We start from the raw sequence: 13,850 nt of genomic DNA, 5'->3' as shown, positions 1-13,850 counted from the left end.
GTTTTTATTTAAATTCATTTAGCTAAAAATACATTATTCAATTACAATATCATTTCAATTATTTATTTATTTTTATTTTTCATACACAGGTAAAGCTCAATTGATTGACAAGATAATAAAGGTAAACTTGTGTTCTTGAGTATACTCGACACCTTTGGTGTTTTTGTGGGATTTTTTTTGTCTTTATTTTCACTTTTTCTATTCACTCATTTTCACAAGATCACAATCACATTAAAAGCCATGGACTATATTCAACGATAGTTATCATCTGATTGACATTTATCAAGAAAATATGAAAAAAAAAAAAATCTATATGAATGAGCATTGAGCACTAGGCCAAGAAGGGTGATGATGTAAAAAAAAAAAATAAAAATGAAAAAAAAAAAAAGACAAAAGAAGGTCGGCAGGTTATTGTGAACGCTTCTCTCATGAAAATCGATCACGTCTCATCTCTATTGAAGTGAAATTATCGTTTCCATTCCCTGTCTCATGTCGGATTAGGATTTTAGGGGAAAAATATACACATATTTTTTCAAAAAAGCGCAAAAATCATGCATTACCATAAGCGGCTTACCGATTATTCAAAGAAAATTTGAAAATAACAAAAAAAAAATATTTATCATAATAATAACAACAAAATAACGAGGGGGTAAATCATATGAATTGTTGTTGTAATATGTGTCTCTGTTTGTTACGTCAGTACCAAATGCTTAATACAGAAAGATTTACCATATAGGTATATGTACTTGGTGCGTGGCACCACAGTGTTTAGACATCCTGGCATGATGCAGCCTCGTTGATACATTATTATCCAGCAACACACATACGCAGCTGGAGATGTTCATTTATTGTTATTCTTTATAATTTTTTTTTATCTCATTTGCAGTATAAATCCTGTAAATACAAAAATTATCAGAAAAAATATTAAACTTGTATGAAGGGAGGATGCAACAAAGTACCAGTTGGTGTTGATCGAATAATAAATTGTATTAAAGATAAAAATAATAATTTTAAATGACTTAAAAAAATCTGTATATAAATTAATTAATTAACTTTTTTTTAAACCAGTAAATAATTAATTAATGCTTGATAAGTATTACATGTATGTTCGAATATCATTTTCTTTTTTCAGGTATTTAGAAACGATTATTGATAATTAATTGTAACAGTAGCTGATGATCCATCACAACAACAATTTTATCGTTTATCAACATTAGATATAAATCCAATATTTAAAGTGAAAATGAGGGTTTACCTTGTTTGTACAATGAGGCATCAATGTCACCATCAGGAGAATAATTTGTTTTAAAATGTGGTAGTCCTGATGTTCCTCATATTTCCATATACAATAAACATTTATTTACAATACCATTTAATTTGAATATATATAGATTTTTTACATGTTAAAAATTTAATTTGTAAATTTCAGAATGATTCTACTAAAATAATGACTTGGATTGATAATATTAAAATTGAAAAATTAATAAATGACACAGCTCAGCAAATTGTGATGAAATTAAAAGTACCTATATCAAATGATTTTCAAGCTGATGTTAATATTAAATGGCTCATTTATATATCCTCTGCTAATTGATGTGTAAGTATTTAAAAAATTTTATATATTTTTAAATCAAAAACTGTGATTTTATTCATTTTTTTTTTTTTAATAATAATAATTTATATTTTTCATTATATAGATATGCAGGACCAGGTTCTTTTCAAGTTACTGAGGAATTTAGAGTTGATTCATAAAAAAAAAAAAATTAATTAATTATTATTATTTATTTGTTATAAAAAAAAAAAAATTACATACAAATTTTTCAAGTTGTTGTTGTTTTATTATTTATCCAATTTTTAGCAGCAGCAAGAATTTTCAAGTTAGCTTGTTGTAACTCATCTTCTGGGAAAATAAAATCAATTATTTCTTCCCAACCATCATCAGAGCCATCATCACCAACAAGTCTTCTTCTCTTTCTAACTCTTCTTGGAATTTTAGCTGAAACCTTAGCACGACTCTCTTCATCACCGATTTCACTTTCAAATTCAAGCCAAGCTTCAAGCAACAAAGCTCTACTTTCGCCATCACCATTTGTTCTTAATGCAGTATTTGCTCTTTCAAATACTCTTCTTGCCAATACAACTTTATCAATGCCCTCTTCAACAATGTCATTTTGTAATTCAAATTTAGCATATGCCATCCATACTTTAACATGTGGTGTTCTTTCTAGAAGACGTTCAAATAAATCTCTAGCATTTTGTGGTTCACATTGTGATATTTCAAAATCAATATATGCTTTCCATAATACTTCTGGCATATCAAGTATTGGTTGTGATATTGCCAATTTAAATATTGCTCTAGCACGATCAATATCACCAATTGATGATTCTAATTCAGCAAATCTCATCCATGTTGTACTATTTTCAGGACCAAATTGTAAAAATTTTTCATACAATGTTCTACATCTTTCAAATTTACGTAGTTGTATTTCAAGATCAATATATTCACGATATAATTTATCTCTTGGACAAATATCAAGTGCCATATCCAATGTTTTTCTAGCAATTTCTAAATTTTTTTGTCTTATTTCAAATTTAGCATATAATAACCATATTTTTGAAAATGTAAATATTTCATGTGGTATTAATTCAATACATGTTTTATATACTTGACGACATCTTTCAATATCTTCAGTATCTAATTCTTCAAATAGAGCATAATTAATCCATAAATGAATATATCTTTTCCAATGTTCTTTTTGTTTTGTTGGTGGTACATTTGCAATTGCTTTTTCATAAACTTCACGTACATAATTATGATCTAAATTACCTTCTGATTCAAGTGATTTTAAATAATCAAACCATGCATCATAATTTGATGGATTATCAGCAACTTCTTGTTCATATTGATTTTTTCTTTTACTAAGAATAACATCATCAATACCAGAACGATCACCATATTTTTTTTCATGTATTGTATATGCTTTATATATTTCTTGTGTTTTATCTCTTGGTAATTTATCTAATGCATATTTATAAAGAACTCTTGTTCTTTCATGTTCTTTTTGTCTTTCTTCAAATTCTGCAAATGATAAGAATAATTTTTCATCAATATTTTCATTACCATAAAATGTAACAGCTTCTTCAAATACTTCTCTTGCACGACTTATAAAACCATGTGTTTCTTCAAATCTAGCATATTTTATCCAATTTTTAACTTGTGGATGTGCCTTAACAAATTTTTCATAAATATCTCTAGCTCTATCAATTTCTTTATAACGTAATTCAAAATTAATATATGTTAACCATGCTTGTTCATCTGGTTGCCATTCCATCCATCTTCTAAATACTTCACGTGCTTTTGCAATTTGATCTAATTTTTCTTCCATATATGTATATTTATACCAAAATTGATTGACTCTTGGTAATAATGTAACAGCTTTATCCCAAATATTTCTAGCATGTTGTACTTGACGATGACGCATTTCCATTTCAGCATATTTTAAATATAGTGTTATATTTTTATGATCAACATCCATTGCACGTTCATATATTGAACGAGCACGATCAATTTCTTTTTGACTTTCTTCCCAGGCTGCATATTTCATCCAATTACTTAATACAGTACGATTTTTTCTAATAGTATCCTCAAAAGTTTTTCTTTTTCTCAATTGATATGCTGCCAATTCATGTGGATCTGATATTTTTTGTTTTGGTGGTGGTGCAAGTATCTCAAGATCACGTTCTTTTGCTTCACGAAGAAGTTGCTCAGCTGTTATTTGTATTTCTGCCGGTGATTTGTTTTTGACCTATCATTTTAAAAATTAATTTATCATATTAGTAATCATTATTAATCATTATAATTTTATTATTTATTTTTTTGTTTTATCATCTTAAAACTTACCTTTGTCACTTTGGGCATTTTTTGTGGTTTCTCCATTATTTTTTTTGTCGTTTTTTATATTGATATTTAAATAAATTTATTGTTAATTACAATCAACAAACAAATAAACTAACTTTACTAACTTTACTAATATTGATTTCGATTTATTACAATTAATTTCATTAGCCCAATTAATGTTTTAGCCACTCACTTTAATCTGTAATTAAAAATATAAAACAAAAATTGTTATAAATATTTACTAAAATTTTATAACCTAACTTCAAATAATTAATTTATTTGCTATAATTAATGAAGAAGTACACTGTAAATATGTGTTGCTGATGTGTTAAATAATTACTAGCAATAAAAAAAGTTGACATTTAGGTACATACCATTTGCCAATTTTTTAACAAATTAATATTTTATTATCACAAAATCCACAAACGTTTACAATCGTTTATCTATGTCGTCACTATCATGACAATTTGACATTTGTGGCATTTGTGCATTTGTGACAATAAAGCCATGCCATATTTATCGATTACTTGTAGTTCTCTAATTGACCGTACGACAAAAGCGCCAAAATTACAAGTTTTACAAATATTTACATTATCAACCGAGTTACTACTATACAAACAAAATGGCGTATAACAAAAAAGAAAGAGTGTGGAATGACAAAGAGAAAAAAAAAAACGAAAAAGAGTGAGAGAGAGTCATAATCCGCCATTTTAATTTCGTGTTACACTGAATTCACAGTAATCCGTAATTTTTTATTATAACAAAATAAAGTAATTACATTTATTCGTGTATGCATTACATCCATAAACGTCACAATAATTATTAATTATTTATTTATACTAACAGTGAATTGGTGTTTAAATTTTATTAAAAAGTTGACAAAGACGTATTTTAACACGAGGCATTATCTTGCTACAGCCCTTGTTGCTTATTATCAACAATTTATTGATAAAAAAAAAAACAACAACAAATTGAATAATAATAATAATAATTGCTTGTAGCAGATAAACATTAAAAATGCCTAAAAAATCAAGTAAAGGACAACCATGGGTCAGTTCAAGGAGATCTGATGATAAGCATTATTTCGGTAAGCATAACCTATTTATTTTTTTATTTTCCAACAACAACCTTGAGCATACCTATATGTTTATTCTTTTTTTAACTAATGCCACGTATTCATATTTGTAAAATTTATTATCTAGATCATGATGATCGTGATGGAAGACGAATTGACAATGATAGTCATTTTAATGGAAGTAGACCTAGAGTGTCATTTAAAAACGTCACCAAGAGCAATAAAAAAGGAATTAAAAATGTTGGATTAGCAGCACTAAAGTCTCTTCTTGATGGTGATGATGTTGCAATGCTACCAACAACCAATGGCAATAATGTCAGCAGGATAATTGGATATCGAGGAAGAGGACGTGGTGGTAGTGGTGGTTATGTCAACAACAGATCTCGTGTTGATGCACCTCTTCGTGAGGGTTATTGCTATAAAATTCATGTAAGATTATTTACTTGACTTAATTATTTATTATTGTTTTAACAACTGGTATCTTGATGCTTTATTTATTTATTTATTTTAGATACCGTATGGTAAAAAATATGATAAACCAACACTTGTTGGACTTCTTCACAATTCAATACAGCCAGATGTTTTTGTGCCAATAATGTACAAAGAATGTGAACATGATGTTATATTTTACATTGATGATTTTAAAGTTGCTAAAAAATTATTATCATTTGATCGTAAAATAACAACACCAGATGGTTTTAAAATTATTATTAAAGTAACTCAACAAAGTCCACCATCTAAAATTGATGATGTCACCAAAAATAGAATAAGGCTAGCAATGGAAAAAAGATATTCATCTGTATTAAATGCACTTGATTTATCAGCATTTCATCATGACTGTGATCTCGTATCAGAATATTATTTTCCTCTTAATCGTAATAATGTATTAACTGAAGTATTGGATATTGTTGGTGCTGTTTTGCCAACATTGGGTGCATTAAAGTTGGATAAAAATAATTTTGGAAGTATTCATAAACTGAGTATTCTTGGAGCAAAGTTTGCAAACTTGAAAATTTTACATATTGGTGATAACAAAGTAAGTCAATGATAATTGATATTTTTGTTTTGATTAGAAATTACTGTTTTCATTGAATATTTTTTAGATAACTTCGTTGGCTCAACTTGAAGCTGTCAAGGAACTTAAACTGAATGAACTCAAATTGACTGGAAATCCAGTTTGTTTACGTTACAAAGATCGTCATGAAAATTATGTTGGGTAATATTTAATTTATTATTGTTTTTTAATCATTGCATTTGTTTATTTACAGGGGATAGATCGAAATATTTTTTTTTCCTTTTTTTTCTCTTTTCATTGCTGCAATCTAAAGGAAAAAAAAAAAGTCATGGATGTTGTTGATTGATATATCCCCTTTAAATTAATTAAGTATATTATTTTTGTTTTTCTTACAACTAACTTGGAGCTTCCGTGCTTCTGGATTTTGTTTCTCCATCACAGTGATTTGCGGAAAATATTCCCAAAACTAATGAAATTGGTGAGTTTAATTATTTTTTTTTTTTGTATTTATTTCCTTGGAAAAATATATATTAATTGTTGTTGTTGTTTTTTTCTTAAGGATAATATAGATTTACCACCTCCAATATTATTTGATGGAGTTGACGATGAAGTCAAATTTCCTGAGACAAAAACAAGCTTTGCTGTTTCACTTGAAGCTCATACAACTGCAACACAATTTTTAAAACTTTATTACGAATGTTTCGATGGTGAATCACGTCAACCACTGGCAGATGCCTACAATGAATCTGCCAGTTTTAGTATTACTGTATCATCAATATCTTCACAAATGTACAAGTAATTACTCTTTTCTAAAAATACAAAATATTTATTTACCTATTTTTAATTTCAATTAATAAAATGTTGTGATAATTTAAATTATAGATTTGGTAGATATCATGAAGACAATCGTGACATGATGCGAACAAAAGATCCAATAAAAAGAAGAAGATTATTGAAACAAGGCAAAGCTTCAATCATCACTTACATTTCGTCATTACCAAAAACCAAACATTGTTTAAACAGTTTTACTCTTGATGTTACTCTTGATACTGTAAGTTGAAATTTAATTTATTTACACCTATATTTTTATCCAGCTTTTTCTTCTTCTTCTTTCAACAATAATAATAATAATTTTTTGTTATTCAGGGAAATATGATTATGATGACAACAACCGGCTTATTTAAAGAATTAAATACTAAAGATGAATTTATAAGATACTTCAGTCGCACATTTATAATTGTTAGACAAGGTGCTGGATGGTGTATCAAAAACGAGCAATTAAGTTTATCACATCCAACACCAAAACAAGAAAAAAATATATTCAAAGCAATTGTTGCTGAATCAACAACACCACAACAACAACAACAACAACAACAACAAGTACCATCAACGTCAACACCTGTTGAACTTACAACAGAAATGAAACAACAAATGGTCATCGCCCTCAGTGCAGCAACTAACATGAAATTAGATTGGAGTGAAAAATGTTTAATTGAACAAAATTGGAACTATCCCAATGCTCTTAGTGTATTTCAAGAATTTTTTAAACTTGGTCAAATTCCTCAAGATGCATTTAACAAGTAGATATAATATTAATTATTTTTTAATCTAGAAAAACTTGATTTTTTATTTTAATTTTAATTTTTTCGTTTAAACAAAAAAAAAGCATGAAACATTTTTGACTTTAAAAATAAAATAACAAAAATGAAATTTTTGTTTTATATAATTATTGGATAATGTTCCAATTAATATTGTACAAAAGAAAAAAGTTAAATTCAAGTTTCATGCTTTGTGTATATAGAACAACTATCATAATTTATCAATTTAAATTACTCATAGAAAAAAAAGTTGCTCGGCAATGCAATCTTTGATAAAATCATTTTACTTTGAAAAAATTATTGTCAGATAATTTAATTAGGAAATTTATCATTTTGACATATTGAATCTTGGATGTGCGTTCAAAGTATCAATTTAAAATATTTTTTTTTCATCTTAAAATGATATACTTTAGCTAGATAAATTTATGCTTGATACTTGAACTCACAGCCAATTGATCCAACATGTATTTTTTATTAACATTGATACTATTTTTATTATATTTTTTTTTTTTTTTTTTTTTCAATGAGAATGAATATCTTAATAATTATTATTTATTCATTCTTAATTAATAATTTTTTTAGATATTTTTCAACGATCATAATTTAAAAAGAAAAAATACTTGCAAAATAGAAAAAAGAAAAACAGACTAAATAATTTTTCTAACAAAAAAAAAATATTGGCATTTTGGAAATGATTTTCGAATTAAAATTCATGATCGCGTTTTGATTCAAAAAAAAAATAATAATAATAATGAACAAATGAAAATAGGAAAAATAATTAAAATAACATGTCTATTGAAATGAAAAAAAAAAAAAAAAGAACATAGCAAGTGTCTTGAGAACGAAAATGCCTCTGGCTCAAAGAGCCATGATTAAAATTGTGTCTCAAAAAATTAATATTGGAAATGAGAATTCAGTGGTTAAAAAAAAATTCTTCATCACAAATCGACTCTTCTTTTATCATCATCATCTTCTGTCTCAACAAAAAAAATACGACAAACATATTTACACTTGAGTCTTGGTTCGATTTCATAAGTCAATTAAAATCGTTCCAATCAAGAAGCTCAGTGGTGTTGATTGTAAGCCAAGATTTTATATTATTTAAAATCTTCAAATATATTGTGCAATGTTGACAAAGCTTGGTGAATAACCGAGTCAAGTTATCATGTAACTTGTGTCACCAACAATCTCAATTTGTTGTCGTCAACCATTTTTCTACTGTCATCTATAAAAACAACAATTTAAAAGAATTAATTTTACTGCTGCAATTGTCATTTCCAGTTAACTATCAAAACATTTACACACTTGACTTAAATTTAAAAAAGAAAAAAAAATTATTCCATAGACATGGCTATTTTATAATTTTTCATTATCAAAAAATTCAACGGTACGCATAAATTTGCGTTAAAAAAAACATGAATTTTAATTCCAAAATTATCTTCAGCTTGCTTCTTGATAGAAAAAAAATCAACAACAAAAATATTAATTTTAAAAATATAATTTTGCCAACATTCATTATGATTTCTTATTATTAATAATAATTTAGAGGAGAAAAAAAAAAAAAAAAAAAAATGTGATAATAATATATGTAAATAGGGTTTTTTATAATAATAATAATAATAATAATAATTTAAGAAATAATATTGTGTTGACTGTCAGTCAGATGCATACACAGTATTGTGTAGTGCAGATAAATTACTTATGTAAAATTAAAATAAATGAATTTACATATTATAAAAAAAAAAATAAATGTGATTTTATATTTTAATATTAACAATTTATTCCCACAACAATTATCCAATTTTATTTTATAAACATATTCAACTGTTTAAATTTATTAATTACAAATTAAAAAAAACAAATGAATACATCAAATATTACAAGAAATAATTATTTTTGGTATATAAAATAATACCAATATTTGATATTTATTATTAATTTAAAAATAAATGATGATATTTATCAGACATATATGTATATGCAACTTCACTAGCAACAGCTTCAAGTAGAGCTCTTATTAATGGTCCAGTACTATTTAAACATGATTTAATTGGTTCAAGATTTAGCGATAATTTTTTTTTAAATATACGTTCATTTTGTTTACAAATAATACTTTCACCAGCATTGTACCAGCACGACCAATCATTTGTTTATATGTTAATGTATCAATTGGTTTACCATGATACATTATTGTTCTTATTATAACTCTTCTTGCTGGATAATTCTGGGTTCAGCACGTTTAGCAGCATCTCTAAGCTTAGCTTCGTCACTATATTGTTTAGGTTTTTTAATTATTTAACTGGGCATTACTCCGGCATTTCTCCGTTTTTGGCCCATTTCCGGAGAAATTACTGCATGAGGTTGATGGCGGAGAAATTATTCCGGCATAAAAGTAGTGGCAGATTAATTTCTCCGACATTAATCTCATGCCGGAGTAATTTCTCCGGAAATGGGCCAAAAACGGAGTAATGCCGAAGAAAGCCGGAGTTTTCTCCGGATTTTCTCCGATTTTTTTCAGAAAAAATTTCTTTTTTATTTTTCGTATGTAAACTCTTATTTCTACTTTTTCTTATTAATTTTTCCATTTTTTTGTGTTTGTTTTTTTAAGTCAAAATAGAGATTATTTCTACCAGGGATAATAATAAAATAAAACTGTTGTTCATGATAAATGTTAAGAGCGAGATAAAAATTAATTTAGAAAAAAAAATAAATAAATGAACTGATACTTTGTTGTGAAGTTCAGCTTGCGATGCTTCTGCTATTTTATCAACTCGTGAATCATTGTCATTTTTAATTACAATTTTAGCAGCTTTTTCTTTTTCGTCTTCAAGTTTTTTTTCGTGTTCAGCTTTTTCAGCCATTGCCATGTCACGATATTTCTTAAATTCTTAAGAGAAACTATTGGTGAACTCTCTGGTTTTATTATTTTTCAATTGGATATTGTAACAATATCAGCAACAGTCTGTAAAAAATAAAAATAGTAACATTTTACAAAATATTTATAAGTAATTACATTCAGTATTTCATTAATTAAATTTTCACGTACTTCAAAATGTGTGGACTACATACTCATGGCCATCAGTAAGTTTAATTATCTTACGTGGTTTGTAAACTTTCAAATGATCTTGACGGACAGATCCCCACGTATCAGTTGTTGTCACCATTGAACCTTGTAAATGTTCTGAAACTTCTAGAATTTTTAGAAGTTTGTAGAAAAAAATTATTGCCGTTCCGTTATGAATTTTATGGATGGCATTTTTTTTTTTCCAAACTTCAAGAGGCAGAGAGACGCAAGTTTTGGATCCTCTGGTGATAATAAAACTGGCTGTTGAATAAATAAAAAAAATAAATTTATCCTCTTGAATTCAGCATCCCATGCTACTATCATATGTAGCTAAATCAATCAAAAAACAAAGTTATTGTTTATAAGGGATTGTACGCCCTAGTGAAAATATTTTTCCGAATTTTTCTGAATTTCTCCGTGATTACTCCGAATTTCTCTCAAATGGACCCATGCCGAGAAATGAGTGGAAAAGTTTTCTCTTCGTCGTTGATTTCGGAAAAATTATTTTTTTCACATGTTTCTCCGCGTATTCTTATCGTGGAGAAAAATTTCCGAACGTTTCTTCACCCAAGTCAATTCGGAGAAAATTCGAAAAAAAAATTTTGATACCTTTCTCCACTCATTTCTCCGCATGAGTCAATTGGGGAAAAATTCGGAGTAATCGCAGAGAAATTTAGAAGAAATCGCAGAAAAATATTTTCACGTACGTACCAACGATTCTTTCATTTCATTTATTTTATCAGCACGTGTTGCAGCATTTGCTCTCTGTTAAAAAAAAAAACTAGGTAAACTAAATAATCTATTAATAAAAAAAAAAAAAAAAAATTATTTTATCACGTCAATTTTAGTTGGCGGCACTATACTCTATAATACGGAAGCCGTTAGCCGGGTAGTGCCACTATGTATTTACAAAACGAATAATTTTTTAATTTGTTATTCGTAAAATTTGAATAAATATATATATTTTTTTTTTGACTTTCAAAGCCGAATATATATTTTAATATTCTTCAACACTAAAATATTTAAATAATTGATAAAAGATAAAACAATCATGCCTTTATGAAGAAAACAAAAAGCTTCTTCGTGTAATTTTACTCAAGCTTTGATGTAAAATAAATATAAATTTGATATTATGTATTATGTTTTATTTAACGTCAAAAATATTTTTATTATTTACGCAATACAAATAATATTCTTAATTTGTTATCAATAAAATTAAAAAAAATATTTTTTAATTTTTTATTTAAACAGCTAAATTAGGCCTGATGTTTTTACCAGTCTAATAATTATTAGTATTATTAGTATTTAATCAATTTTCTAATAACGATGAAAAAAAAAAAAAAAACAACAACAACAATGATAAATATAAAATAAATGTGATTTTATATTTAAATATCAACAGTTTATTCCCTCAACAATTATCCTATTATTTATTTTATAAGCATAATAACCAACTGTTTATATTTATGTATCAATTAACAATTAAAAAAAAAATATTTTTCCATTCTAATATAATTTGAAATTGAATTTAAATCATCTCAAATACCATTAAAAACTAATGAATTTATTTATTATTAAAAAAATATAGATGCAAGGATAAAAAACTGAACATTACGTAGTGCCCAAGTTTTGGAACCAATGTCTTGCTCTTTATTTTACGTTATGTGACAAGAGGTTCGTCCTTTAAAATAAAACGAATATTACAAGAAAAATATTTTTAGAATTATATAAAATAATACCAATATTTAATATTTATTATTAAAATATTATGTTTCGATATACATTTGAAAATCAGTAATTAAATTCATCAGACATATATGTTTGGCTCTGCTTGTATCCTTGCAGAAATTATTCGTGAAGCTTGTGCATCTTGTTGGCTCGATGGCAAAGATGAAGTTGGTTGTCTTGGATGACTTGATGACCTTGCTTGATTTTGCCGATTGGATGATCTTGCTCGACTTTGATGACTTGCTGATCTTGCTCTCCTTCGTCGACGTGATGATCTTGATCTTCTTGACTGTCTTTGTTTTTCTTTTCTTTTTTTTTCTAATTTTTCCTTTAATTTTTTTATGATGAAATAAAAACAAGAGCCAATAAGAGCAAGTACGCAAATAATTACAATTGAAATGAATATATACATTCCAATTCCTTCTTTTGCAGGATGTACTTCATTTGGCAATTCAATGTCCTGACAAATTGTTGGTTCAACACTGTCGACAATGTCAACGCAACATCTCCATTTTCCATAATCTGATTTGTCTCCGAATTCTACCCACTCTATTAAATTGACATTATAAATATGAATATAAGTTGGATTTATTCATAATCAATATAAATATATATATACAGCTTACTAGTTAATCGAAGTTCACATAAAGAATTTTTTTTTCGAGGAAAATAATGTGAATCATCAATATCACCAGCTGTGAAATTATGATTACCATTAATTTTCGTCCATTTACAACTAAACATATGTGCTTCAACTGCTGGAGATATGTGACAATCAAGACCAGAACCTGCAGTTGATACAATGTTGTGATGGTCATCGTACGTAGTAATCTTACGTTTCAGCTCTGGAGTAATTGTATAATCTAAAAAAAAAAAAAATTATAAAATCTTATAAATATCCTCTCCTCCTATTATAAAAAGAACAGTTGTCATCGAAAATTGTGGGAGTGAGAGAAAATAAGTGTGAGTGAGAAAAAAGATTTAATTTTTTGTTTTATTTTTTGCAGTGTAATGAGTTATAATAAATAGACAATTGAATAAAAAGTTAAAAAGTTTTATATCAGATTTTAATTAAAAAATCTATTTATATGTACTACATGTTTAATGTATGTTCAGTCATTTTGAAATTGTCAAAATTTAATTATTTAATTATGAGTTAATACAAATATATTGATATAGTTAGTAAAGACTTAGTGGTGATGAGATTTATAGAGGTCATGAGTCATATGGCAGGCAGAGATTTTTTTATTTGTATCACAGAGTTAAATAAATATTAAATTGAGTACATATTATGTGTGAATTGTAAGACGGTTTTATTTTTCAATCAACAAATATTATAATTTACTATTTTTGTAAATTAATGTTTAATTCATCAAAAAAACACAGCCTCGAAGAAGTGAACGTTAGAATGAAAAATATTTAAAGTAAATTATTACCAAAAAAGCATAAAGAAATGAAATTTATCTCAACAG

At 26.7% G+C, this 13,850-nt stretch overlaps 2 protein-coding genes across 4 annotated transcripts; one reads left to right on the top strand and one right to left on the bottom strand.

Moving 5' to 3' along the window:
* On the bottom strand, positions 1-4,389 carry LOC122853434 (protein crooked neck-like). 3 transcript variants are annotated; one of them, XM_044153908.1, is made up of 4 exons: positions 4,273-4,389; positions 3,902-4,097; positions 1,814-3,806; positions 391-1,726 (listed from the first exon to the last, which is right to left on the bottom strand). In XM_044153908.1, the coding sequence occupies exons 2-3, from the start codon at positions 3,935-3,937 to the stop codon at positions 1,821-1,823; spliced, it is 2,022 nt and encodes a 673-aa protein (XP_044009843.1). In that variant the 5' UTR covers positions 3,938-4,097; positions 4,273-4,389; the 3' UTR covers positions 391-1,726; positions 1,814-1,820. The 3 variants fall into 3 exon arrangements, with proteins under 3 accessions (XP_044009844.1, XP_044009843.1, XP_044009845.1); XM_044153910.1 differs by having other exon boundaries at positions 395-894; XM_044153909.1 differs by having other exon boundaries at positions 1-3,806.
* Positions 4,390-4,586: 197 nt separating this feature from the next.
* Positions 4,587-8,315, top strand: LOC122853433 (nuclear RNA export factor 1-like). The gene is made up of 8 exons (XM_044153907.1): positions 4,587-4,985; positions 5,101-5,402; positions 5,485-6,009; positions 6,077-6,189; positions 6,430-6,466; positions 6,548-6,783; positions 6,871-7,039; positions 7,135-8,315. Exons 1-8 carry the CDS (start codon positions 4,916-4,918, stop codon positions 7,570-7,572), a joined length of 1,890 nt encoding a protein of 629 aa, XP_044009842.1. The 5' UTR covers positions 4,587-4,915; the 3' UTR covers positions 7,573-8,315.
* Positions 8,316-13,850: the final 5,535 nt, after the last annotated feature.

This window comes from Aphidius gifuensis, linkage group LG3, assembly GCF_014905175.1.
Source record: "Aphidius gifuensis isolate YNYX2018 linkage group LG3, ASM1490517v1, whole genome shotgun sequence".
Taxonomy (NCBI): Eukaryota; Metazoa; Arthropoda; class Insecta; order Hymenoptera; family Braconidae; genus Aphidius; species Aphidius gifuensis.
Note: the sequence above shows the minus strand (reverse complement) of the source record. Positions and strands in the feature narration are given on the sequence as shown.

Bases quoted from the DNA above. Each gene is read 5' to 3' on its own strand.
- LOC122853433 (XM_044153907.1), top strand. From the start codon at position 4,916: ATGCCTAAAAAATCAAGTAAAGGACAACCATGGGTCAGTTCAAGGAGA. The intron at 4,986-5,100 runs GTAAGCATAACC...TTTATTATCTAG, and splicing joins TGATGATAAGCATTATTTCG to ATCATGATGATCGTGATGGA. The intron at 6,190-6,429 runs GTAATATTTAAT...TCTCCATCACAG, and splicing joins CGTCATGAAAATTATGTTGG to TGATTTGCGGAAAATATTCC.
- LOC122853434 (XM_044153909.1), bottom strand. From the start codon at position 3,937: ATGGAGAAACCACAAAAAATGCCCAAAGTGACAAAG. The intron at 3,807-3,901 runs GTAAGTTTTAAG...TTAAAATGATAG, and splicing joins AAATGCCCAAAGTGACAAAG to GTCAAAAACAAATCACCGGC.